Source organism: Lepus europaeus, chromosome 14 (genome assembly GCF_033115175.1).
Source record: "Lepus europaeus isolate LE1 chromosome 14, mLepTim1.pri, whole genome shotgun sequence".
NCBI classification, from domain to species: Eukaryota; Metazoa; Chordata; class Mammalia; order Lagomorpha; family Leporidae; genus Lepus; species Lepus europaeus.
In genome coordinates this window covers 42,542,714-42,570,280 of record NC_084840.1, presented here as the reverse complement: position 1 = coordinate 42,570,280, position 27,567 = coordinate 42,542,714, and the positions used below count along the sequence as shown (strand labels likewise).

Below are 27,567 nucleotides of genomic sequence, written 5' to 3'. Positions count from 1 at the left end.
GATATTTTAGAAGACGTTTTGACTCTAAAGTTGCCTGAGTGAAATGTGATTGTTTAAATTATAAAACATTGAAAGGACTATATATCTCAGATTGATCAAAAATCTCTTCATTTAAAAAGAGATACTGATCTTTTCTGGCCATCCCTCACAAGGGGAATGGTCATGGGATTGTATTAATTTGTGGCCGTAAATGAGGCAAAGGCAATAGCCTTCAAAAGAAAGCTTTTGTTCTTGGATTCAGAAGAAAGTCTGTGTGTTTCTTTTCTCTATAGTCTCATGAACATGAAGGACAGATTCAGAATGATCATATCCAAACCACCCTTCAGCCAATAGAAACTCTATTGGATGCTCGGAGCTTGAAATTGTTCTCTCTGAGCCTCCTTTCCTGGTTGTCCTCTCCTTGCTTTGTTCGTCAGAACAAAGGCAGCACTTGCACATATGGTCTCTTCCACCATAGGAACCATCTAGCAGGGACACTGAGGGGATAAGAAAGCATTGATCAGGATGCTAACTTTTACAAACTGGTAATCAGAGTTGTGGCATTTGGCTAAATCTATTGATTCTTCTACTTTTTGCTTTAAGGAGAAAGATTTCTAATTGCAACATTTCACTTTTTTAAAAAAATGACATCTCTGCATTGTCTAGTCTTACACTGACTATTTACATAACAGGCTTTCTCTTCTTGCTCTCACTGACTTGGGGAAGAGCCTGGATGCCAGTATGTAGGTTTTCTAGCTCAAGGTTCTATTATTTCATTTTGTTCTATTAGCCAGATTCTTTTCTGTTTCTGGGTCCATCTGTAGCAGATGGTGAGGCTTTCAAGGGATAGAATTATAATAACAACAAATGATTAGTATTTCACTGTAACAGGACGGTTGGCAGAGGGGAGCCTGCAGTTGATGGAACTAGCGCTCACACATACACGGGAAAGTTTGCTTGGCTTTCAAAGCATCTCCCTTGCTACCGTGGAGGACATTAGGAATTTATTGTTCCATCAGTGACTATCAAAACTTATGTTTATATGAAATCTTTAGTCCCTCAACATCTGAAGAAATGACTTTTTAATGAAGAATTAGTCCAATTAATAATAAAAACCTAGTTACCATAAAAAGAAACATTAAATACAAATTATGGTCTTAAATTAATGCTGGAGCAGATTACCTCATATAATAATATTGTAGTAGACTAATTTTCAGGTATAATCTTGACCTACATAAAAACAATGATGGAAATAGATAATGTTTTAGCAGGCCTGTTGGGTATCTGAAAACCTAGAAAAGTATGAAAATCTGGAATTGGAAAAATATTACGAATGCATGTCTACATTGCTACATCATAGGTCCCCAAAATTAGTAGTTTAAAAATAGGTTTAACTGACCACACAGGAATATATAATCATTGCAGGATATTGAGAAAGTATAAAAAAGCATCAATGAAATAAAAGGAACTTCAATTATATACTACTAATAATATTCAGTGGTATTTGTTTCCCATAATCTGTCTTTGTATGTTTATTTTACTTTAATATTTAAAGGAGATTATTTCGACATACTATAATGACTTTTTGCTACCCAGTGATAGCTTTGTAATGTTTCCCTGTGTTCTTTATTATATCACATAAATATCACTCATCACAAATACAGCTACTAGTTCCTATTGTGGAATACTTAAGATCTTTCAGATTTTCACTATGATAAACAATACTGAGAGAAACATCTTTAGGGTTAAATGTTTGCCCACTTCCGTAATTATATAATGATTTAAGAAACTAAGAGACCCAGATCAGCCTTGGAGGCTTCTAATATGAATAACATAGAGAAAGTAGACAGAAAATGCAAATGCGTTAGCAAGAGAGCCCAGCTACTAACTACTATGTAGAAGGGGGACTCTGTGGTCAGGGTTTGAGACAGACCTCTAATTCAGTGACACCAAATAACTCAGAATGTAGTCTTCCCTTGGGTTTCTTGCTCTCATGCAAAGCCCAGCATTATGAGTAATTGTTCATTTTACATGGGCATTTCATATTTCCTGCCTCACCCTGTCAGCACATTGCAGTGTGGCTTTTCTTGTCCTTGAGAAGATGTGTGTGTGCCTACGTGTGGCGTGTGGCATGCACTGCGAGTGGCATGTGTTTAATGGGGGGGGGGGGGGGGACTTAACCTCCCGAGGGTTATCGTGGTGCTGTCTTGGGTCTACCAGATTATCAGCCTTGCCATCAACATTTGCCTGTTATCCCCCACAATTTGATTGCATATTTACTTCCCTGTGCTTTTCTCATTCACAAGTAGAGCCCTACACCCTACTCTATGATTCTTCATTGTCAGTTCCTGCAGTTGTTACAGGAGCATTTCAAAGTTCTTAACATTTAAAGTAAGCTGCAAAAGTTGCAAGTTTATCCAGCACATATGTGATGTGAAGTTCAGCACAACTTTCTTAATAATTGCTTTGCTGAGGCAGCTCCATAGATCTTGCTAGTGTTGTTTCTGCAGTGGGGAAGATCTGAGCCGGCACATCTAGAATTCTCCTGCCCCCCCACCCCCCAGGCCAACTAGCTAGAGCCACGGGGCAGGGCAGGACAGAAAGGGAAGAGGAGGCTGCAGTTGGAACAACACTTTTTACTTTATCCTGTAAAACCACTTCTCTTGCCAATTGACTTTCCTTATCCATCTCCATAGCTGCCCCTACAGTCTCTCGTTTCCAAACTCTCTTTTAGCTCCCATCTGCTGCCATCCTTGCTCTACCCCTGACACACACACCATGCTTCACCTCACATGCAATGATAGCCATTGGGTTCTGCGACCTCAGCCTTTCACACATAACCAGGTTGCCATAGCAACACACTGCAAGCAATGGCCCTCCATCTTCTCCTTTGATTCATTGCTTCCACAACTGCCCCGCCTGTGATGGTTTCTGTGAAATGTTTTATGTGAGTCAGCTCCTGTCCTTTCTAGCCATCATATTTCTTTTCTCAAAGCTATTTTGGGGGTGGTTTCTTTGGAAAAGATGTTGGTTGTCTTTGCCTCTGACCAGGAGTTAGAATAACACTCTGAGTACTTTTTACATGCCAAGCTTCATACTAGACTGATTATGTCGTTTGTCTGATTTGTTATTTACAACAACTTTATGAAATAAGTGCTGCTACAATGTCAGAGTTATATATGAAATTTAGTTCAGAGGAGTTAAGTAATTTTTATATGATTATGTTCCAATCAAATATTAGAGCTGGACTGTGAATCCAGAGCCTGCCTCTGACCACATTGACTTTCCTTAGTATGTCTCTATAATAAAATGACTTTTCTGCTTCCTGTTGAAATACAATTTTCTACTGAAGACACTGACTTCAAAAATCCTCTCTGTGAACTCAATCAGAATCATTCTCCTAAATTTGGCACATTCTTTGTAAACGGCAGATTTTTTTTTTCCTTTACAAAGAGTAGGGGATTCTCTACTACACTAAAATTCTCCCCTGACAGCAGATGAATTATTTCAGTGACATATTAAACTCTAAAGGATAAAGTTTTCTTGTAAAATCTTAAAGATTTGTAACAGGAAATGAACAGAATTTTTTCCCCAGAAGTTACTCCTATTTTAATGATTCATCCAAAAGAAAATCCTGATTTACTTTCTCAGTATGTACTACATTTAATTAATTCTTCAAGTTAATTCTTCATTTAAAAAAAGTAATTTTATTCCAGAAAAACTTCAATAAGGAAAAGAGTACTTAGAAAAAGTATGAGTTCAATGACAATCTTAAATAAAAAGGACTGAGAGTCACTCAGTATAAGTTTGAACTTGGTTTAGAAAAATAGCCAATCTATACATCCCGTGCTTCTATATAGGAGATAATTATAATTTTCATTCATTATACCTACACATTTTTAAAATCATAAAGCAAGTAAGCAACAAGGAGACCCTTGCAAAGGTCATTTCTATTAAAGTTTTTTTTGTTAAGATTTATTTAATTTATTTAGAAGGTAGAATTACAGGGAAAGAGGAAGATACACAGAATGAGAACTTCCATTCACTGATTCACTCCCAAAGTGGCCACAACAGCGTGGGGGACTGGGCCAGGTGCTTCATCCAGGTCTACCACAGGGGTACAGGGGCCCAAGGATTTGGGCCATCTTCTGCTGCTTTCCCAGGCACATTAGCGGAGAGCTGGTTGGGAAGTAGAGCAGCCAGGACTCGAATTGGCTACCTTATGGGATGCCAGCATTGCAGGTGATGGCTTAACCTGCTATGCCACAACGCTGGCCACTATTAAAAGTTTTTGCAGTTTATAGAGTTGACTCCTTCCTAAAGAACAGCTGAAGTACAGTTTAGCCGAATTTGGGTCTCTGTTCACTTAAAACTTGGCTTCCAGTGATTTCTAATGTACCTATAAAACATTTAAACTTATGAGACTTGAACTAGCTGCATCAGCGACTGACCATGCTTAATAAATCTTCAGTTTTCTATCTCTGATGTTGTTTGGGTCCGTAGCATTTAGAACTCCATTGACCATTTCATGTGGCAGCTGGAGCCTGAAGTCACTAATGATCTAACATACTACATTTGTGCCAAATGATCAAACCCATGCAAAGGAAGTAGACAGAAATTGGTAAATGTGGCTTGGGCAAGAGATTTCCTTCCTCTTTGCATGTCTCAGGAGTGGTTGAGATATTTCAGCGCAGATTGGGCGTTGGGGAGAGCTAAACCACACAGATTCTAAATGAATAGTCTCATTAAGAAAATAAATGAAAAGATTCTTCACGGGAGGGTTTGCAATATACAAATATCTACATCTGAAGATAGAGTGAATGGCTAGCTTAAAAATGTAAGCTTTGTCCTAGGTATTAAAAAAAAAAAAAAGAAGAAAAAAACCTCTAAGCACAGTTGTACAAATTAGATCTGCTTGTTCAAGGAGTGAGAATCTCAATCCTTCCCCTATTAGTTTCTACTGATTTTTTTTATACTATATTGAGTAGATCTTTAGGCTCACTAAAAAGCTGCAGAAATCATACTTTTACCAGATCCAGGCTAGCATGCTTGCCAGTAGTCTCAATGAGTCACAGCTGGAATGTCCTGTGGTTAAGATTCTGCTCTGAAAACAGAATCAGGAGCAGCAAGGCACCAACTTGTTTCCATGGCAACTAGTATTTGTGTACTTTGAAAAATGACTGTTCCTTTTTGTGTGGTAAATTTAAGCGGGAATGAATTGTAGAGGTGACGTTGGTCATCTGTGTGAATCTAAACAAAAAACTGATTTAATTAAGTGTAAATGTTAGAAGGACAAAACACTAGGGGCATGGGTGTTTTTCTTGATTAAGGCATTGTTCTATGCTAATTAATTTATGGATTTATTTGACACTAGAGCATTTTCATAAATGTCTATTTGATGTTCAGTATAACATCCTCTTTAAAGGATAAAGCGACTGTCATTCATCAGTGCTTCCCCAAACCCACTGCCATTGTCCTCCACCCCCATCCTCTCACAATGTGTTATTTAACACCGACGAGCCTCTGGGATTACTTGGATGAAGTAATCTCATCCGGAAGGAAGGGGAAAAACAAAACTCTTTAAGTCATGTGAAAATTCCCATCTCCTAACCTTGCTAAACTGAGCGGCAAACGTGTACTATATTGTGGTACTGTGTGGATTCCTCAGCATGTTGCTGCCTAGTGTTTGTGAGATCCTCCAAGCTAACGGTGATTGTGGTTGTAGAGAAATTTTACCTTAGGTTTTGCTGGACAAAGATGAAATAATTTAAGCTTTGGTCACTACACTACAATCCAGACTGAGGAATAGCCCTTTTAGTGTGGAAGACAGTAGAATATTTTCTTGTTGGTTATGCCTCTACTTGGGGACAGTTGCCTTTATTTTTGTTTTAACTAATTTTGAAGAAGATTTCATACCTGAAAATTAATCTAAAGAAGCTGAATAGTGGTGTAGGTGCACACAGCTTGTGACAGCACCTCCTCTCCCACCCCCTTTGACTCTCTGTGTTTGAGTGGGGACTTGAGATCTGGGTGAAGGGCTTTTGTTCTTGTTCCCTCTTTTTATGTTCTTTTATACTTTCTCTCATTCTCCCTTCCTCATTGTGTTTCCTGTCAAAAATGTAGAATATTAGAAACTTGATAATAAGCATACACATTTAAAAGGGCAGTTTTTTTTTTTTTTTTTTTTTTTTTTTTTTTTAGGAAGTTAATGTGTTAAGCCTGAAAAATAAACCTCATCTGTATTCATTTGTCTAAAATGCTGAGGTTGAGTCCTTAAGAGTGAATGATATAATGGGCTTCTGGGCTTCTCTCTAAATGTCAGCTGATCTTCTCTGTAGTCTCACAAGTGCACAAATATGATGAGCAGCCAATTTGAGGGCTCAATAAGACAGGCCAAGATCGAGAAGTCTGCGATTTATTATGACTTTCTGCTAGGCTCTACCTGATTCCACCTTCTAAAGAATTGCCACAAAGAACCCAAACCATTTACTGCCAAAAAAGAGCAAGTACAAATTTAGAACTCTGACTGTAAGATCTGCCTACCTCTACACAGTCTGGCAGTGCTACTCAGTCCTATCAGAGTAAATGCAGCTGTGGAAGTCATTGTGTCCTTTCATTGAGGACGTGTTGGGAACCTGCTCCCAGTAAAGCCCTGCTCTAGGCAGGAAGGGAGGGGACAGCTCCTGCTCTGAGGAAACTCACAATAGTAGGGGAGATAAGACGCAGTGCCTGCAACTAGAATGCACAGGGATTGTGACTATTTCCACAAAAGAAGTGCCAATGAAAAGCTGAGAGCTTTCAAAGGAAAACTAATTTATGGCTGACTATAGAGATTAGGGAAGCTGCATAGGGATGCTTTGTAAAATCTGGCTTTAAAGCTTTCTATGTTCACACCAATATATGTCCAACAATATTTTATATCATCACATTTCAGTAAATAAAAATAATTGCATCAGTTTGGAATTTATTGAATCCAGATTATACATTTGCCCACAAACACACACTCTCTCACACACACAGATATATACGTACTATTTAAGAGAACAATCAACGAAGATAGTTTCCAATTTATTGTCATGGGCAGCTCATTCCAAGAGTAATTGGAACGAAGTGTTTAACTCCACAGGGAATTAAGAGACAACAGAATGGCCTGAGTTATGAGGAAGCCAGTCTCTTTGGGTTGTCGTTATCTTTCCCAATGGAAGGGAGATAGTACAGAGGTTTCTTTCTTGTTTGTTTTTATTTTTAAATTTGGACATATGTATTTGTTGATGTTATTAAATAGGCAGAAAAAGGGTGCACAATAGATTATATAAATACATTCATGGAAAGATGGGCAAAGACCTCGGCAGAAAAATTCCAAGGCAAGAAATAAAAATGCCCAGTAAACAAGGACATCTGTATTTAAACTCAAATTCTAAAGTAATCAAGATAACACAAATGAAGATTACCAAAAACAAATTTTCACTCTGATCACCAGTGTAAAAAATAATATCATTCTCTCCTCCCTTCAGAGAAAGGTACCTCCTTCTTTGATGGCCCCGTTCTTTCCACTGGGATCTCACTAACAGAGATCTTTCATTTAGGTCTTCTTCTTTTTTTCTTTTCCATGGTATCTTGGCTTTCCATGCCTACAATACTCTCATGGGCTCTTCAGCCAGATCCGAATGCCTTAAGGGCTGATTCTGAGGCCAGAGTGTTGTTTAGGACATCTGCCATTCTATGAGTCTGCTGTGTATCCCACTTCCCATGTTGGATCTTTCTCTCCCTTTTTGATTCTATCAGTTAGTATTAGCAGACACTTGTCTTGTTTGTGTGATCCCTTTGATTCTTAGACCTATCCGAGCCATCGAATGTGAACTGAAATTGATCACTTGGACTAGTGAGATGGCATTGGTACATGTCACCTTGATGGGATTGTATTGGAATCCCCTGGCACATTACTAACTCCATCATTTGGGGCAAGGAGAGAACTTCCACTTTGACTATGACCCTATCGGAATAAGATCAAAGTCAGCGAACTCTAAAGGCTTCCATCGCCCTGGCAACTCATGACTAGAGCCTAGGGAAATTACTGACGCCATAAACAAGAGTGTCAAATTGTTAAGTCAGCAACAGAAGTCACTGTGTACTTATATCCCATGTGGGAACTGTCCTTAATGTGTTGTCTAATGTGCAGTGATGCTCTAACTAGTACTGAAACAGTATTTTTACACTTTGTGTTTCTGCGTGGGTACAAACTGATGAGATCTTTACTAATTATATACTGAATCGATCTTCTGTATATAAAGATACTTGGAAATGAAAAAAAAAAAAAACCTGGTGTTAAATTGGAAATGGCATAGAAAATTAATTAATTTTTTTAAAAAAAATATTATGTAGGATCTCTGTCTTTAATGTGCTGTACACTCTTATTTAATGCTATAACTAGTACTCCAACAGTATTTTTCTTTCACTTTGTGTTGCTATATGGGGGCAAACTGTTGAAATCGTTACCTAATATATACTAAACTGATCTTTTGTATATAAAGAGAATTGAAAATGAATCATGATGTGATTGGAAGGGGAGAGGGAGCGGGAAAGGGGAGGGTTGTGGGTGGGAGGGAAGTTTTGGGAGGGGGAAGCCATTGTAACCCATAAGCTGTACTTTGGAAATTTATATTCATTAAATAAAAGTTTAATTAAAAAAATCATTCATAATCAAAAATATTTCAGTGAAAGAAACATATCTGTAAACTACTGGTGGAAGCATAAATTGGTATAAATTTTCTGGTAAGAAATTTAATAATATTATTTCAAGAGCCATAAAAGATTATACTTTCATTGATATCCTTTATAGCAATCTTTTTTTTTTTTTTTTTTTTTGACAGGCAGAGTGGACAGTGAGAGAGAGACAGAGAGAAAGGTCTTCCCTTTGCCGTTGGTTCACCCTCCAATGGCCGCCGCGGTAGCGCGCTGCGGCCGGCGCAGCGCGCTGTTCCGATGGCAGGAGCCAGGTGCTTCTCCTGGTCTCCCATGGGGTGCAGAGCCCAAACACTTGGGCCATCCTCCACTGCACTCCCTGGCCACAGCAGAGAGCTGGCCTGGAAGAGGGGCAACCGGGACAGGATCGGTGCCCCGACCGGGACTAGAACCCGGTGTGCCGGCACCGCAGGCCGAGGATTAGCCTATTGAGCCACGGTGCCGGCCAAGATTAGTGGCATTTTAAACCACCTTTAAAAATGTTTCAACCTTGGGACTGGTACTGTTGTATAGTGGGTAAAAGCTGCCACCTGCAGTGCCAGCATCCCATGTGGGCGCTGGTTCCAGTCCTGACTCCCCCACTTCCGATCCAGTTCTCTCCTGTGGCCTGAGAAAGCAGTAGATGGCCCAAGTCCTTGGGCCCCTGCACCTGTGTGGAACACCCAGAAGATGCTATTGGCTCCTGGCTTTGTTCAGCACAGCTCTGGCTGTTGCAGCCATTTGGAGAGTGAACAGTGGATAGAATACCTCTCTCTCTCTTCCTCTCTCTCTGATTTTGCCTCTCTGTAACTCTGCCTTCTCAAATAAATAAATCTTTTTTTTTTAAAAAAAGATATCCTTAAAAAGAGTCCAAACCCAATATTTAAAGACTTAAAGACATACTTAGTGTTAAAAGTGAAAGCAATTAAACATGTAGCCTGAATTTATGCACACACATATATACCTGCACACACACTCATATATATATGCATTTACATAAATGAAAGACATTGACAAAAGAAATTTTGGGTGTAAAACTATTAACAATGTTTGTCTTTAATAGGATTAATCATTGTATTTTCCTTTTTCATATATTTTAAAGTCTGACATTTTTAGTTATTATTTATTTTAAAAACTGCATCTTGTAATTGTGATAGCCGCTCCTCATTGAGCATCTCCTATACATCACTGATAGGTGAAGGTAGCATGTTTGCCCTATCATTTCCTGATTCTGTGCCTGGGTTATACTTTGGATTTCCAGGTTGATATAAAACTGAAAATGAGTAGCTGAATTTTTCAATCTATTGGACCTAGGAATGAGATCCATCCATCTCTAAAATCATCTTTAGGTAAATTTTTTTTTTTTTTTGACAGGCAGAGTGGACAGTGAGAGAGAGAGACAGAGAGAAAGGTCTTCCTTTTTGCCGTTGGTTCACCCTCCAATGGCCGCTGTGGCTGGCACATCTCGCTGATCCGAAGCCAGGAGCCAGGTGCTTCTCCTGGTCTCCCTTGCAGGTGCAGGACCCAAGCACTTGGGCCATCCTCCACTGCACTCCTGGGCCATAGCAGAGAGCTGGCCTGGAAGAGGGGCAACTGGGACAGAATCCGGTGCCCCAACCGAGACTAGAACCCGGGGTGCCGGCACCACAGGCGGAGGATTAGCCTATTGAGCCACGGCGCCGGCCAATTTTCTTTTTTAATTCTTGTGTTAAACCTCTTGTATTCAATCCAGCTCAGCCAATTTGTCTCCAATTTTTGAACCAAGGACTAGCTTTTGCCCCTGAATAGACCTGGCTTTTTCCATAAGACAAGTCATGTGAAATGGTTTTACATTGGGCTGTTTCTCTGTGATTTCAGCTCTATGATGGACTACAGCGGATAGGGCGCTACTGTGGAGCAAATAAACCTATGCCAGGGGGTACCACAAGCTCCATGCTTCAAGTACTGTTCCATACTGATGGAGTGAATCACAACGAGATGGGATTTCAGATGCAGTGGTTCATTCAAGGTAAGCCCTGTGCTGATTTCAGTTGGATTACAGTTGTTAACATGAGAATGGGTCCTTTCCAATTCTAGCCTTGAAAACAGCACCATCAACAAACAATGGAAAGTAGGTAATCATCTAGTGCTAGGCTTCAGAAAATTCATTCAGACACTAGTTGAACTTGGAGAGTCAAATCATCAGAGATAAGAGAAGAAATGAAGTCAAAGTGGGCACAACCTTTCTTCTTACAATGGAATTATGTTCCCATAAGTTGAATATAAAGTAAGGCAAAATAGAAAGGATTTAGATAATGTTTAAAATGGGTTAAGTGATAAATTGCTTTAGAGAAAGTAGGGAACAGAATGAAGTTTCTAAGGATGGAGACCTTGGTATAGCAAGCACATTGCAAAGTGGAATGGAAGTCTTGTCAGGTGCAGTGGAATGCAATGAGAATTAAGACTCACCTTGATTTTGACATTTTGTAGAGAAAGAATGATGGGGATGGATGAGAAATTATAAGAGTCAATCAGCGGGGCTGGCATTGTGGCCTAGAAGCTTAAGCCACTGCCTACAGTGCTGGCATCCCATATGGATGCCAGTTTGAGTCCCGGGTACTACACTTCTGTGATCTATCTCCCTGCTAACGCACTTGGGAAAGCAGCAGCAGATGGTCCAAGTGCTTGGACCCCTGCCACCCAAGTGGGAGACCTAGGGGGCATCTGTCCTCTGTCTTTGGCCTGGCCCGGCCCCAGCCATTTGTACCCATTTGGGGAGTGAATCACTGGTGGATGATCTCTCTCTTTTTCTGTCTCTATCCCTCTCTCTGCCTTTCAAATAAATAAAATAAATTTTAATAAATAAATAAAATACATTCTTTTAAAAAGTCAATCAGAGATGAGCAGAAGGGAAAGAAGAAAAGGTCTGAGAGAGGAGTAAGAGCAGCAAATTTACCTGGATGCTCGATGCCAAGGGCATGCTGAAAAGAACAGGGACACATTAGAGGCCACTACAAATCAGTGGTTTAGGGAGCAGGTGGAGATAATCATTCCTCCAAAGATGTAAAGTTCTTCTCAACGAGAGCTCTGACACTTCATGATTGACCTCTTGTGGGCCAGTCTGCAGACAGATGGCCCCAGAGCAGTGTTTTCAAAACATATCCCCAAAGAGCAGCAGCACCTGGAGCTTGTGAGAATTCAAATTCTTAAACCTCATTCCAGACCTTCTGAATCACAAGCCCTGAAGATAGTCCCAGTTATCTGCGTCTTAACTGATCTCCTTTGCGATTAAAGTTTGAGACCCACTGGCCAAGAGTGATCCAGCCTTGAAAAATGCATGCAGTCCTTGTGGGTATTCTGGAGGCAATTCTTAGCCAATTTGTTAGAGTTCATTGTTGTATTCCAATGGATTAGACAGAGAAGTGGAGTTGTAATGTTATAAAAGGAATCGAGCACAGATATCTAAGCTGTGGTCCTACTGTCAATATCTGGGGTGTGCCCTGGTAGATTTGAGCATCGTTCACATTGTAGTACACTCAATATATGAATCTCAGAGCTATGTGCAACTGACCTATAACAGATGCCTTATTTATCATGACATAACCCCTTTACTTACAATGGGGTTATGCCCCAATAAATCCATCATAGGCTAATCCTCCGCCTTGCGGCGCCGGCACACCGGGTTCTAGTCCCGGTCGGGGCACCGATCCTGTCCCGGTTGCCCCTCTTCCAGGCCAGCTCTCTGCTGTGGCCAGGGAGTGCAGTGGAGGATGGCCCAAGTCCTTGGGCCCTGCACCCCATGGGAGACCAGGATAAGTACCTGGCTCCTGCCATCGGATCAGCGCGCTGCGCTGGCCGCAGCGCGCTACCGCGGCGGCCATTGGAGGGTGAACCAACGGCAAAAGGAAGACCTTTCTCTCTGTCTCTCTCTCACTGTCCACTCTGCCTGTCAAAAAAAAAAAAAAAATGTTGACTGCAGTTAACCTACTGAGCACTGTAGCTCAGCCTCGCCTGCCTTAAATGGCTCAGAACACTTACATTAGCATACATTTGGGCAGAATTATCTATCTAACACAAAGCCTATTTTATATAACAAAGCATTAAATATAAAATTGAAACCATGGTTTCTACTGCATGTGTATCACTTTCCAAATATTGTAAAGTCAAAAAATAGTAAGTTGAACTATCATAAGTTGGAGAACATCTGTTTATACTTAAAAGAATGTTAAATGTTTTAAGGTCTTGAACTGGGGACTGAGTGTATTTCTTAAAATGTAAATGTGCAGTTTTCCATATTTAAAAATATTTAATGGTAATCCCCAAAGCTACTTGTAGCTTAAAACATAGATTTTGAATTCCCAAAGTAAATGATCTGTGATAATTAAGCTTGTATAAGTTATGAACCTTCATGTTCATCAGCTGGGTCAGTTTAACCTTGGAATGGTTAATTTATTAATCCATTAAATAAAATGATGCAGTTGATTCACACCTGCAATACAATCTACCTCTGGTCTTCTATGACTCAGAAACAGCATGACTAAGTAAACTAGAGGCAGTGTGAAAAGACATAGGATGGAGAGGAGAAACTCCGGAGAAATGACCAAGAATTCCAGGGCTAGGGTTATTCTCTGCAGCAGCAGCGTCCCTGGGACATTCACGTATACTTGAGTTAGTGGGAACCTTGCTTTCGAGAAGATTCCAATTCAGGAGGTCTGGGGTAAGGCCCATTCATCTGCATCTCTAACAAGCACACAAGGCAATGCTGATGACAGTGCTCTATGGACCACACTTTGAGGAGTAAGGTCAGAATGAGTGTAAAGCTTGGAGGAGGAAAACAGTGGGAATAACAATATTCCCAAGGGACTGGAGAATCCTTCTGAGGTGCTCAAAGGGCTCACTGTCCTAACCGTTTGTCTTAATGGTGGTAGGGAGGGAGCTGGAGCCCTGGAAGAGAGCCTCACTGCATCGCAGATCCACAGGGGAGAAAGCTTCCCCAGGGGATAGATGGTGGAGCTTAGGAAGCCATAATCAGGAGACTTGGCCTAGGGCTTTGGGAAGTGGTCTTTGGCCCTAGGTGCACGTAGGAATTGCCTAGGAGTTTTAAACTGGGATTCAACTGTTCATCAGTGGGGCCTTGGCTATTGCTAATTGTTAAACTCTAAGTGTCCATCTTTGTAGTCAGGAGAGAGAGAGTTTCAGGAGCCACGCTTTCACTGATACTTTCTCCTCGGGGGGGTTCATTCCCTCTCCCCTCCAGGCTGTTCTAGCCATCCTAGCCCAAGGCCTCCCTGAGGAGCCTGGCAGAGCAGTCACCATTAGCTACACTTGGATTACTGTATCACCTGGTTCTTCCAGCCAACAGGCAGAGTCCTCTGATGAAAGCTCTGAGTTTTTGTTGGGAAAAAAGTGTTTTCTACCAGTTCTAGTGGGAATCAGTCTTCTTTTGGGAGAGTCAAAGACACCCTCTGTCCATTCTCTTTTCCTGTTTACTGTTTCAAAACTTTCCCCCTGCTGCTAAAAAATTGCTAAGCTTGGAGCCAAAGTTGTGCAACAAAATTTTGCCAGCTAAGGCCAGACCTGAAAGTAAAAAAAATGTTTTAAACTCTGTGCTACTCACTATGTGTAGGTTATATTTGGGAAGAACCTTCTGGAAGGGGGTTGTTAATAGCTTAGATCTGTACAAAATTAGCAGAGTATCACATTCTGTAGTCAGGCAGTGTCACAGGTACTCAGAGGTTATACTCTGCACCTGCACTGTGTTTTCAATTTGAGATGGCCTGAGAAGAGGAATCAGCAAAGAAGGAAAGGATGAGAAAAATGTTCTTCAAGGGGAGAGCACCCCCATTTTTTTAATCCATTGGTGCTAAACTGAACATATCAATCATGATTTGTCACTTATCCGTTTGGTCCTTTAGAGCTACTAAGGAACTCATTTGTGCCAGTATTGTTGTGGGGCTGAGAACACACAGTAGCTAGGCCAGCAGGCATGATTCCTTCTTACAGGATCGTGGGAGAATAGACGTCAAGCATAAGCACACAGATACATAATCCGAAGTGTGATAAATGCCATGAGTGGACACACAGGAGATCTGACCTGGATGGGGCAAGCAGTCAGAAAAGTCTCCTGTGAGAATGGGAGCTGGGAACGAAAATCTAAGCAAGAAGCAGGAGTTAAGAGGCAAAGAGTAGAAAGAAGAGGGTGGAAGGTAGGAAAGAAGGCCTCTAGAGGGAGGCAGCAGGGAAAGCAAGCGGGACTGGAGAAGTCAGGAGCAGCTGGGAGCAGGGACTCAGACAGCCATGGCGCCAGCACCCTCTTTCCTCCTGCAGATCTGTCATAGTTCACAGATGAGTTCTGAGTAGAATCCGAAAGAACCAAAGCAACATGGCACATTGTTGGACTTAGAACACAAAATGAGTATTAAAATCACTCTCACTTTTCAAGCCCAATAGTAGTATTTTAAAATGTGTCTTTCTGAGTGTGTAACAGGTCAGCAGAAAACAATTCAGGAAGATAATCTCTGTGGCCCAGTAGGTGTCTGCTCACAATAGGCAGAGCACTCAGGACCTGCTGTGTGACGCTGGCCCTGAGCAAGTGGCTTTAAACCCCTAGCCTATTTGCATCAGAACCAAATCACATTTCAGGCCTTCTTTTCCCTCTCACTCTTTTCCAAACTATGCAGTAAGAATTCAAAAGAAAGTTCTGCCTGGAGAGTTTAAAATCTCCGGAGACACCATTTCCTGAGCACGGCTGCTGAGAAAGCATCCCTACACACTCCCTTCATTTCACTAACGAATAAATAAACCCTTTTACAGAATGTGCTTTGTCGCCTGCACAAATCTCCTATTTGCTTTGAGAAAAGAGATCCACAAAGGGGCTTTTTCTGTGGGTCCATTTTGAAAGTGGCTCTGTGGACGTGAGATGAAGCCACACCGCCTGGCCATTATGCGGGCCCTCAAAGAAAGTCCCACCCTGGAAAGAAAGAAATGGCCACAGTGGCCCTGCCTGGCTAATCGGTTCACAGGACTGGGCATTGACAGCATTGTCCAGGAGCTGCGCCGGGCCTCGTCAGGGTTGCTGCAGAACTTTCCATGAGCTGTGTGAATAGGGCCTCCCAGCCAGCTGCACACACCCCTCCCCTCTCCTCCTCCTAGCTTCTTTCACTTGGCAATGGAATCCAGCATATAAACAAGGTCAAGGAGCTTTGTGAGTGAAAGACTGACATTTGGGAAGGGAGGGAAGCCTTCAGCTGGGAGCCAGCAGGGGAGGGCTAAGTGGTGATCAGGAGGTGATGTCACTCTGGGTCTCCACAAAGGAAAGTGTGGCCTTTTCTTTGGGGGGATAGATGACATCAGCCTCTCAAATGGGGGCTGTTTCTTTATATCTTTCTTTCCTTTTTTTTTTTTTTAATGAGATTTTTCAAGTCTTGAGAGTTTTCAGAGATTGGTGTGGGGAGAGCATTTTTAGAATTGTTTTACGATCTTTGATGACTCAGTTTGAAAAGAAACCAACAGCTCTGGGCTGCCTGTGGGCCTGTGATGGTGCTCCAGAGGACTGTTTTATTGTTTGTTTGTTTTGTTATTGTTGTTTGTTTGTTTAAATATTTTTGTATTTATTTATTTGAAAGGCAAAGTGACAGAAGGAGAGAGAGAGTGCACACTTCTATCTGCTCTTTTTCACTCTCCAAATGCCTGCAACATGAGGCTGGGCCAGAATGAAGCCAGGAGCCAGTAACTCTATCTGGTCTCCCTCATGGCTGGTAGAGGCCCAAGTACTTGATCCATCATGCACTGCTTTCCTGGACGCGTTAGCAGGGAGCTGGGTCAGAAGCTGAGTAGCCAAACTCCTCAGCACTCCCATATGCAGTGTGGCATTAGCAAGCATCAGTTTAATCTGCTGGGCCAGAATGTTAGCCCCTGCAAAGGGCTTTTTAACCAGATTTTTAGAGCACGGGCAAGGGACTCCCACACAGCCAATCTTCATTCCAGATCTCTTTCTCTCAAATGGTTTTTGGTCATCTGTTGTCTGTGTTTATTGTTGGTCTTTCAGGGGAATTCCTTTTCATTGTCATTTTTATTCCTTTTTATGACTTGGAATATGTGTGATAGGATTTTTACAGAGACTCACCCTTTGAAGACAAAATATTTCATTTCTTATAATTCTGTTATCTCATTTAAGGATGCAAAGCAATCACCCACAGAGTATCAAGGTAAATTAACTGGACTCTGAGTTCTGCTGACCTTGTGAAAAGTGGACAGCTTGCAGCTGTGAATCACGTTACCTTGATTGCATACAACCTCTGTGCACAGGCATTTATTGAGAACAAGTTTTCCATTCAGTCATTCATTCACCCAACCAACCAACCAGCCTGCATAAGTTTGTTCGTTACCAGGCCTAGGCTTGGTGTTTGGAATGTAAGGATCGTTAGGTTGTGCAGGCTATTTGTTATGACTGGTGGCATAAGTAATGGAAGGTTGTTCTCTAGCATTCTGGAGTCATTTGAGATCAAGGTGTTCACAAGGTTGGTGTCTCCTGAGGCCTCTCTCCATGGCTTGCAGACTGCTGTCTTCTCCCTATGTCCTCACGTGGTCTTTCCTCTATACACACACATCTTGATGTATCTTTGTGTGCCCAAGTCTCCTCTTCTTATAAAGACACCAGTCAGATTGGATCAGGGCTTGCTCTAACAGTCTCATTTAAATTAACTACCTCTCTGTGGGCCCCATTTCCAAATCCAGTCACTGTCTGAGGCTGGGACTTAGGAATTCCGTGTGTGTCTTTTGGCAAGGATACAATTCAAGACATAATACAGAGAAGACAGACAGTATCCTTTAGTCCAAGGAGTTAGTTCACTGATAAGGGAGACAGACAAATCAAGCCCAGGAACCTGTCCTTAAGACCTGATGCAATGGGATCCCAGACATGAGCAGCCAGGTCAGCCTGTGGGAGTTTGAAAGGTCCTCCAAGCAGCTTTGATCAGGCCTGAGCTTTAAATAATGAGGGTAGAATTCATCAATAGGCAAAGTTCTGCAAGAGGGAAGTGCTTCTAAGTGCAAGCAGGAAGGCCTGAGCACACACAAGCTTCCCCAGCACTTCTGCAAGAGTCACATTTTCACCTGGGGCAGCATCATCCCTCCTTCCCTCCCCTCCCAGGAGATGAAAATTGGACTTGGAGGGAAAAAGAGAAAAATATATTATTCTTTAATGTGTAAATGTACATGTATGGTTAAGGTTGTATGTGTGTATATAGGTAAGTGTGTGTATACTACATAAGAGATATACAAGATATCAGTATCAACGTTTTAAAAATGTCCTAGGAGAGGATTTGGAAATAAATTAACTAAAAAGGCTGCTTAGGGGGCTGATCATGAGCAAAATGTTGAGAAATGCTGAGTGAAGATGAGTGGTAGAAGTTGAGACATGGCAGGTTGTCAGAGACTGATTGACAACAGATGGTGCCATAGCTTAGATTTTATTCTACCATTGAGGAAAGACCACAGATACACTGGATGCAGAAGCAAGGAATTTAGTGATGTAGATGGACGCACATGTTAGGATAGTACCTCTGGAAAGTAGAAGGATGCAAAAGTAGGGGAGGAGATAGGGAGATGGGGTGACTAGTTAGGGGACTACTAAACCAGAGCAGGAAGAAAGAAAATTAGTAGAGGGGGAAGCAATGTGTTAAGGAGATGTTTAGAAGGTGGGATAGGCAGAATTGATGGCAGAGCAGAAGTGTGTGAGTCTATGAAACAAAGGGAGGGTTCCTGGATAATTCCCAGTATTCCCTGTTGGCGCCATCACCCATAGACAGGGAATCCTGGAAGAAGACCATGCTGGGTAGCTGTGAAGTGTTCAGGGGAAATTCCTTGGGGCAGTTGCCTATGGTGGGTATGGAAATTAGATGAGGATTTGGAGCAGAGAGAGATTTTGGAATTAATCACATCAGTGAATTTGGAGTTGTGAACATGATGAAATCAAATCTATGCAAGATATTTGAAGGAATGTAAAAGAAGTGCCATGTTAATCTTTGTCTTCAAGGCATGCATAACCTGTTTTAAGAAGCAGAGGTGTAGAAAATTAATAGAAGTGCTCATCTGTGAGGTTTCAGATATAAGGCTGGGTAAATATTCATGGACTCTGAGATTTTAGAACCTTCCAGAACCATCAGAGCAAGAACTAATAGGCAATTCCTGGGTCAATGTGAGCAAAGGAGGAGGTAGAAAGGACTACGATGTAATGATGACAGCAGGATGTAAGGCTACCCAGTCTATAGGGGCTAGACTTTATAGAACTCTGAAGGTCAGCCAGTCTAGTGTAAACCTAATGTGATAAGGAATAGGAAATCAATGTTGTTTTAGAGCAGGAGTGGGAAATGCCAGGAGAGATTATAGTTGGGGTACTAGGAACCCAAGGGGACCATTGTGAGTCATGGGGGTTTACAGAGTTGAGATGGCAAAAATCCAGGGGGGGAGTAAGACCTTAATGAGTCCCCAGCAAAGACACTGAAGGATTAAGTGGCCAGCAATAAGCAATGTGACAAGCAGTGACACACAAAATTAATACCAATTGCCACTTTTTTTTCTTAGTAATTTCCTTAAAGTTCATAACATCGAAACATAGGATCATTATTACTGACCTTTTCATGTTTGAAAATTATTGTAGCACTTTTTTTAAAAAAAGATTTATTTATTTGAAAGAGTTACAAAGAGAGAAGGAGAGGTGGAGAGAGAGAAAGGTCTTCCATCTGTTGGTTCACTCCCCAGTTGGCTGCAATGGCTGGAGCTATGCTGATCCAAAGCTAAGAGCCAGGAGCTTCTTCCAGGTCTCCTACGTGGGTGCAGGGACCCAAGGACTTGGGCCATCTTCTACTGATTTCCCAGGCCATAGCAGAGAGCTGGATCAGAAGTGGAACAGCTGGGCCTTGAACCACCACCCATATGGGATGCCGGCACTGCAGGCGGTGGCAGCTTTACCCTCTATTCCACAGCGCCAGCCCCTGTAGCACTCTTTTTATTATTAAATGACCATTCTGTTGTCTGTTCTTACCCTTATTTCTGTATGGTACAAAAATTCACAACAAACTAAAGATATGAGGTTCACAACAAATGTGGTTTTTATGAATTGTGGTCAACAAGGATTCCAGGGCTGGGCTGTGAATCACACCATCTGGCTTCAGAAATTGCTTTCACAGTGTTGCTTCCTGCCAAACTGCCATAGAGTGACTGTCCCAGAGGAATGGCGAAGCACCTTTCCACCCGCCTCTAAAGCAACCTTCTTTATGATCAAGGACGCTTCAGCCCCTTTTATCTAATCTGTATGCAACCTCTTGGGAAAGACACACAAATAAAACACAGAATCCCATGGATGCTTTCTTCTAATAGTGTGAGATGAGATAAATCCTGCTTTGTTTGGGTAGAGACTTAAGCAAAAGAGAAACTTTTAAAAACCACTAGTTCCGTTTGAGTTATTTCCCTAAATACTGGCTAGACTTTCTTTCACATTTATAAAGCTGTATCCAGTCCTGTCTGTTATAGGTATTTGAGCCTATTTGATATTTTGGACTTTTATCTTCTTGATCTTTTAAAAATATTTTTAAGTATAACAAACTGGAAATGAATATTATCTTGAACTGGAGCCAAAGCACATATTTCTACATTGTGATACTATCTGATTTTTATTTAAACAAATTCTCATTCCTATCTTTTTACAAAGAACTCCTCAACAGACAATCCTTTCTTTTTTTAAATCTGTTTATCAGTAACTCCCCTTTGTTAAAATAGAGTATTATTTTACAAAGAAATCTTGGAGCTCTTTTTGCCTTGGCTTCAGAGCTTTTCAGCAAGGCCCTAGCAGTCAGAGGGAGCATGAAACATGGTCAGACTTTCCAGAATGAGTGGAAAAAGCTAAATCCTGACATTTTCAGCTTCCTTGACAACAACAGTAAATATACACAACCTTGACCTTCACTTAGTGTTGCCACTCAGTCTCATAACTAGCAAGGGCCTTACCTCCCAATTCCCATGTTGCTACTGTTTGAAAAATTGGAGTTCTCTTTCCATTGCCAATCTCTGAAACAGTTACAAAAAGAAAAAAATAACCCTTCAACAGCCATGACCTTCCCAAATCATATGTTGCACAATTTAGAACAGTCCTTGAGATCTGAGCCAAAAGAAGGGCTTTCTCGAATCTTCTGTTTGTGTTCTGGTTTCCTAGCAACAACAGCTCTGACAGAAGTTGCATTTACTTTTCAGGGGAGTCCATGTTTTTTTGTACAATATGAAAAAAAAAAACATACAAATTGTGTCATGTGTGTGTGTGTGTGTGTGTTTTCAGCTTCAAATATTATAGCAGCCAAAACTGACTAAGCCAATACAGAACATATGTGATGTTCAAAGTAGGACATTAATTTTTGTCCTCAGAGGTTTCTCTTTTTCAGTAGTTACTTAAGTCTTCACATTTCTCTCAAATATTAACATATCCAAGGAGTTTCTTTTTGTGAATGGCACTAGCCCTCATTGTCTCTCAAAACAAAGAAAGAAACTTTGATGTGGAATAGGAACTACATGGCAGAAGTTAGCTGGTAGAGTTTGATGTTTGATGTGTGTAAGTCATGACCTTGAGATACTTTTTCCCTGATATTTTTTCTTCTAGTTATATAGACTACTCACAAGCTAAATTATAGAGTTTTTCACATCTAAATGTAATTTACCTTTAGAAATTGACTGTGATAAAAGTCCATTATATTTTCCTATACAATGTAGATGAAAATGATTAAAAGTGCTTACTGCATTAATTTCTACCTCATTTATTATTACTGTTGTTGGCGGCATTATTTTTATAAAAATTATGTTCCCCATGCACTATACTTCAAAAATGTTATCTCATGCTTCCTCCCAATACTTTTCTTAAATAAGCATTATCATCCCCATATTATGGATGAGAAAACTGAGACAAGAACCATGGAGAAGTTAAATAACTCACCAAAATTCACAAGTCCTGTAGGGGCTCCAACCAAGACACAAAACCAAATGTGTGGCACTGAACTCCAAAGTTTGTGCTTTAAAGAGCTGCACTCTGCTGAAAAAACAAGTAATTATTCCTGACAACATTCCATTACAAAGAAGATTAAATGACATTGCAATGCAAACGAAGTCAGAGCTTATGCTAGATAATTTTATAACTAATTTCACATAATAGTAACAACCATTTTTAAAGAAATGTGGGCAAGTTTCCCCAAGTCATTAATGTTCTAGTTCCAAGGACTCCTTGCTAAATCAAACAATTAATTCTTTTTTCAAGTTCAATCAGCAATAAAATTTGAGAGAGGTGGGCAGTGAAAGAGTACATTGCTTGACAGAGGCCTAGCCCAGAATCGCTAATATTTGTCCATCCTTCAAAGCAATACTGTTTTATTGCTCATTTGAAAACTGTTCTTTTGGAGTTGCTACCTATGGCAGATAGTATTAACCAGTATATGAGAAACCAGAGGTGATCTAGTCTGTTACAAGGTTTAGGTCAACAAACTAGCTTATAAGACAAAGGAATCTAAGTGAAGAGTGGAAGCGCAGTGGCCCCCAGAACAGACTGGCTTGATTTGGGGATGAAGTGGTCACCCGAGAATTTGGTTAATTTGGTTGTTTTGCCTCCCCTAAGCTAGGGACCTAATTGGATGGCTGCCTACAGCCTTGGCCCTGCAGCCTTGGATGCTGCAATCCCCGAGAGCAATCTTATGGCTCAGGTTTAGACAGAGCTTGATGGGTCAGAGGGCACCACCACCATCAGTGAGGTCCTGCCCATGTTTGTGCATTTGCTGGTGTGGAGTGACCTCCCTGTGGAGGAAAGGTTAGGCTGGTGGCAGAGGAGGGGAAAGAAGTTGGGGAGGAGAACTATGCAGATCCCTGGGGGCTCACTGAGCTTGTCCCTGCAAGAGGCTGCCTACAAACATAATGAAATGGAAAGAACACAGGTTTAGAATAAATAACTTCTAAATAGAATTGTGAGTGTTGTGCTTGGAAACCACTCAAAGACAACATGTTTCTTCTTTCTCTGCCTGTTTGAGGGATGTCTTAAAGTAGCCATTTGTAGCCTTTGGCATTATTAATTATTTCTGGGGAAATTAGTATAGTCGCTTTGGTTTCATTTCATGTTCTTGGCAGATAATTTTATTATATTTTGTTTGGTAATATTTGATAATTTCAAAAATACCTAAGAGAGGAGGATTGATTTATCTTGAAGAATTATAAGCAAAACTTTCTACTGGGAAAATATTTTTAAATTTGGTTTGAATGAGAAGATTGGAAGGAAATGGATGCAGTTAATCACAATAGATAGATGATAAGATCATATTTACCTCTCTGGGTTAAAATAAAAGCTTTCATCATTTCATATATTTATAGGATATTAAAATTTATATTATGTGAAAACTCTTAAAATATTACTACCTTGAATTTATGCCCCTTTAGTGATATTCCATGGTGAAACACTTTAGCATATAGATCACAGTATCTAAGATAGTCAGATGGCTATGCTAATTTAATTTTTAATATTTAGATGATACCTTATTGAATAATTTAAATGTCATTTTATTTCTGTGGACAGCCTTGATTTCTTAGCTCCTTGTATCAATTTCTCAAGCCATTAACTTCATGTTATGGCTTATTTTTTCTATTTTGTTTGTCTCTACCATTGTAAATAGAAAATATTTCATATGAATTGCTAGATAAAAATCAGTTCGAAAAAATGGATTATCATAAATTGTGTGGCAGAGATGAAGTCCCTATGAAGACAAATTTTCTAAACCTTTACTTATTTCTCATTGCTGAAAGTCATACTTCATAGCTTAGTTCTTGACTGTACTTGTTTCCTGCTTCATGGGATGCTTGGCCCTGTGCTTGTCTCTAGTCTTAATGGTAGACTTTTTCTCTTTTCTCATCTTATCCTTGACCAACCTTCAAATAAACTTTAGGATGAAATATAGGAATGAATTAATACAAGATGGAGTAAGAAGAGGTTACACATTTACATGCTTTCAAATATTACACTCAAGGTTGCTACCATTTTGTGCCCGCCTAGGAATTTGACCATCCCACTTACTAGGAAAATAATGGGGATACATTAACTTCCCAAGGTTGCTGAGTGACCCAAGACAGCAGAAGTTGATCTTCTTTATTCTGGAAGTGGAAGTGCTAAGTCAAGGTGTTGGCAGAGCCATCGCTCTGAAGGATTCTCCGGGGAAAACTCTTTCCTTACCTCTTCTAATTTCTGTTAATTGCTGGCAGTTCTTGGCTTTCCTTGGCATCCAGATGCTCAATTCCATCTCTGCATTCATCTTCACAAGGCCTCTTTCTGCATGTCTGGGTCCAAATCTCCCTCTTCTTGTAAGGACACCAGATGTGTCGGATGCGAATCCCATCCTAATACAGTAATGACCGCATCTGAACTTGATCACTTCTGCCAAGTCTATTTAGGCCAGATTCATAGGTTCCTGGTGGACATGAATTTGAAGGGATGCTGTTCAATCCAGTAAGGGAGATCGATAGCTATGGACAGCCCTGTCCTCTCCTGAAAGCACTGTGTTTTGTCCTCTTCTTTCTTGTTTCTATCTTCTTACTTCTTTTTTTCTCATAGAAATTTAATGTTGTTTGACCTTCATATTACCTGATTTTCTTCTCTGATTTCATTTCATAATCAGTCCCATTTGTGTGTCTATCCTCACCAAATATGTGCTAACTCACAGAATCTCTCACAAAGTGAATCTGCCAGCCCGAAGATCATCCGATCCTTGTAAATTCTGTGGGCTCCGCCCTGGCCTTGTCTTCAGAAGGACCAGTGATCTAGCTTTAGTTTTCTCTCCTACCAGGACAGATGCCTGTCATTTACCTTTCATTTCTCAGGAGAGTGACCATGCACACTTTGAAATTGCTGAGGGATTAGCAGGTGACATCAAACCAGGAATTGCCGACTTTGCAATTCTTAACTACAAGCCAGTCACCTTTAGACAACCCAGGCCATGTTGACAAACTCACATTCCTCATTACCTCCCCATTCTCTCTGACCTCAAAAAGGAGGCCTGTGTATTCCAGTAAATACAACAGAAAGAGTTTTTATTTTTGTTATAGAAAAACATTAAATATTATTAAATACGTTAAAATATTAAATGTATCATGTTAATGATGTATGTGAGCATTATCCTTTGTTGTGTTTAAAACTGTATTCTCTTTTATTATACTATGACTTTTTGGCTTCATTTGGGCACCAACCACTGATTTCTCAGGCATTTCCCTCAGAAATGAGAGAACTAGGCTAGGGTCCTCACTGGCTTGGCTTTATCTTCATTTATTCCAACCTCAATGGGCTCTGGCCATGTGACTTTCAAATTAGTCCCTCTCATGATGCTGTTGGTCTCCAGATTATGGTATTCAGGCAAATGCCCACTTTAAGCAGGCAGCCACATGTTTGCTTTTTAAATTTTGTACCTTTAATCTCGTTTAGCTGTTTCATTGCTTGTTTGCTTTTATTAAATGCACATACACACACGTCCACAAAAACTCCAGAGTGGAATATACAAAAGAGGCCGTTAGTATATTTATTTTACCAGAGCTTTATAACTCATAACTTCTTTTAGACAAAAACAAAAACAGTGTTCACAGCGTTCTTTTGTGAAACGTTTTAAATTACCTTCACAAGTAGCCAGGGTCAGCAACAGCTTTTGGCTCTCCCTTGTTATGAATTCAGTGGATCAACGTGCTTCCTGCTGATAAGGGAAGCACTTCCTTTTAGCTGATGCGTGGGAGTTTGGAGGAAAATAAAATCAAGTAGATTATCAGTCACCAGTGCTAAAAGTTTTGCACAGATTAACTATTTAAAACTGAAAAGCATATGATTCTCTTCAAGACATTATTTTATTTCAGTTCAACTGACATCTAATGATGTTAATATATTAGATTTTGTCAGATTTGCCTCAAAGTCAATGAAAAGATTTTTCCAGTGTTTACTTTCTCCATGTTGCTATGGTGAACTTTTCTTCAGTTGCCAGACAGAACACTAATGAGGGCAGTGTTTAGCATTGCGTCTAGATAGTGCCTTTGGGCTGGCATGTTCAACATTCAACAAACCCTCATGGAGAGGACACAGAACTGGGAGTAGGAGGGTGCTGGTGTCAGAATATCTGAGTTTTCCCCCTAAGATTTGCCATGATGTGGGCAAGTCCCACACCTTTACTGAGCCTCACTTACTTATCTCTGAAATAGGCCTTACATTGTCCTTTTTGCCTACCTCATACTGTCATTATGAATCTGAAATAAAACAATGTGCTGATTAAAAGCACTTTGAGGGCCTAGCGCCGTGGCTCACTTTGCTAATCCTCTGCCTGTGGTGCCGGCATCCCATAAGGGCGTCAGGTTCTGGTCCTGGTTGCTCCTCTTCCAGTCCAGCTTTCTGCTGTAGCCCTGGAAGGCAGTGGAGGATGGCCCAAGTGCTTGGACCCCTGCACCCACATGGGAGACCAGAAAGAAGCACCTGGCTCCTGGCTTCAGGTCGGTGCAGCATGCCGGCCATAGCGGCCATTTGGGGGGTGAACCAATGGAAGGAAGACCTTTCTCTCTCTCTCACTGTCTGTAACTCTACCTGTCAAATAAATAAAAAAAAAATCTTTTTTAAAAAAAAGCACTTTGAAATCTGTATACTGCCCTATCAGTCCTATCAGTATGGACTATCTTTTTAAAAAATTTGTTGTAACATAATGCACAAACCCATTTGTTACTTTTTCTCAGCTATTCTTGATGACCTTTTGGTCAGTTCTTGTTCTAGCGCCAAATCTCCCTCATCCCATAGCATGTTTGGATAGGGTGATTATCATATGCAAGACACTTAGCTACAAACATTAGTTGATTATTCCCTTCAATTTACATAACCACTCTGTGAGATAAGTATTATGACAGTTGGTGATAAAGAAACCGGTGATGAGAGATGTTGAATTATTTAAGAAGTGTCACAGCTGGTACTGGAACCCTTTTGTCTTCTGCCACAGCCCATGCATTGTCAGATGAGCTATGATGTATCCAGAAGTTTTGCCATCTAACTTGCCAAGTGAGCAGTTCAGAAACCATTTCTCCTCCATGAATTGGGTGCGCAGAGCAACTGTCTGTATTTCTCATAAATACATAACTCTCAAGGAGCTCTTTGTTCACTACACTGTACTACTCTCCTTGGCTAGTACTTGCAGCATTTAATCATTTTCTTCTTGGAAATTCCTAAGATATTTTTCTAAAGCATGGTATCCATTTTGGATTATAGGTATCCAGTTATAAAAACTTCTCTATTACTTTTATACTTTATTATTCCTTAAACCAGACAGAGAACATGAGGAGGAGGAGGAGATTGGTAGTCTAAACATCACCATGTCATTTCCTGATAACTGTTGGTGGATACAATATCTTTCCTATCCAGCCTTTCCTATCCCTTCCTGTAACTCCTTGGTTATGAACTTAAAGTCCCAAAAATGATTGGCAGTTTCATGGTGGTTTATTTTCTATTTAACTTGCCACCAATTAACATTTAAAGGTAAAATAAAATGCACTGATTTTCTTTCAAATCAAAGGTGACTGAAATTGCTCTTTGCAAGCGGAAGGAGAAACAAAAAGTTTAATAACCTACAGAAGGGTGTGTGTATGTATCAGCACGTCTGTATGTCTATAAAGTGGTTTTCCCCCAAGAGACATTCATCAATATCATTGCTTATGCTATGACATATGCTCAATAAGCACTTATTAAATGAGTGAATGAATGGATGAATGAAATTGAAAAATTATCACTTTCAAGATTTAGAAAGACAAAGATGGAAATAAATTTCTACCATAATTATTAAATTTAACTTATTTTTTAGTACTTAA

The 27,567-nt window shown here is 40.5% G+C and overlaps 1 protein-coding gene across 1 annotated transcript in view; it reads left to right on the top strand.

Annotated features, from left to right (window-relative positions):
• The window catches only part of CUBN (cubilin), a 306,947-nt gene that overhangs the window by 132,345 nt on the left and 147,035 nt on the right, over window positions 1–27,567 (top strand). Inside the window, exon 28 of the mRNA XM_062210514.1 lies at window positions 10,558–10,708. Within this exon, the coding sequence (XP_062066498.1) occupies window positions 10,558–10,708 (151 nt within the window). The remainder of the gene's footprint in view (window positions 1–10,557; window positions 10,709–27,567) is intronic.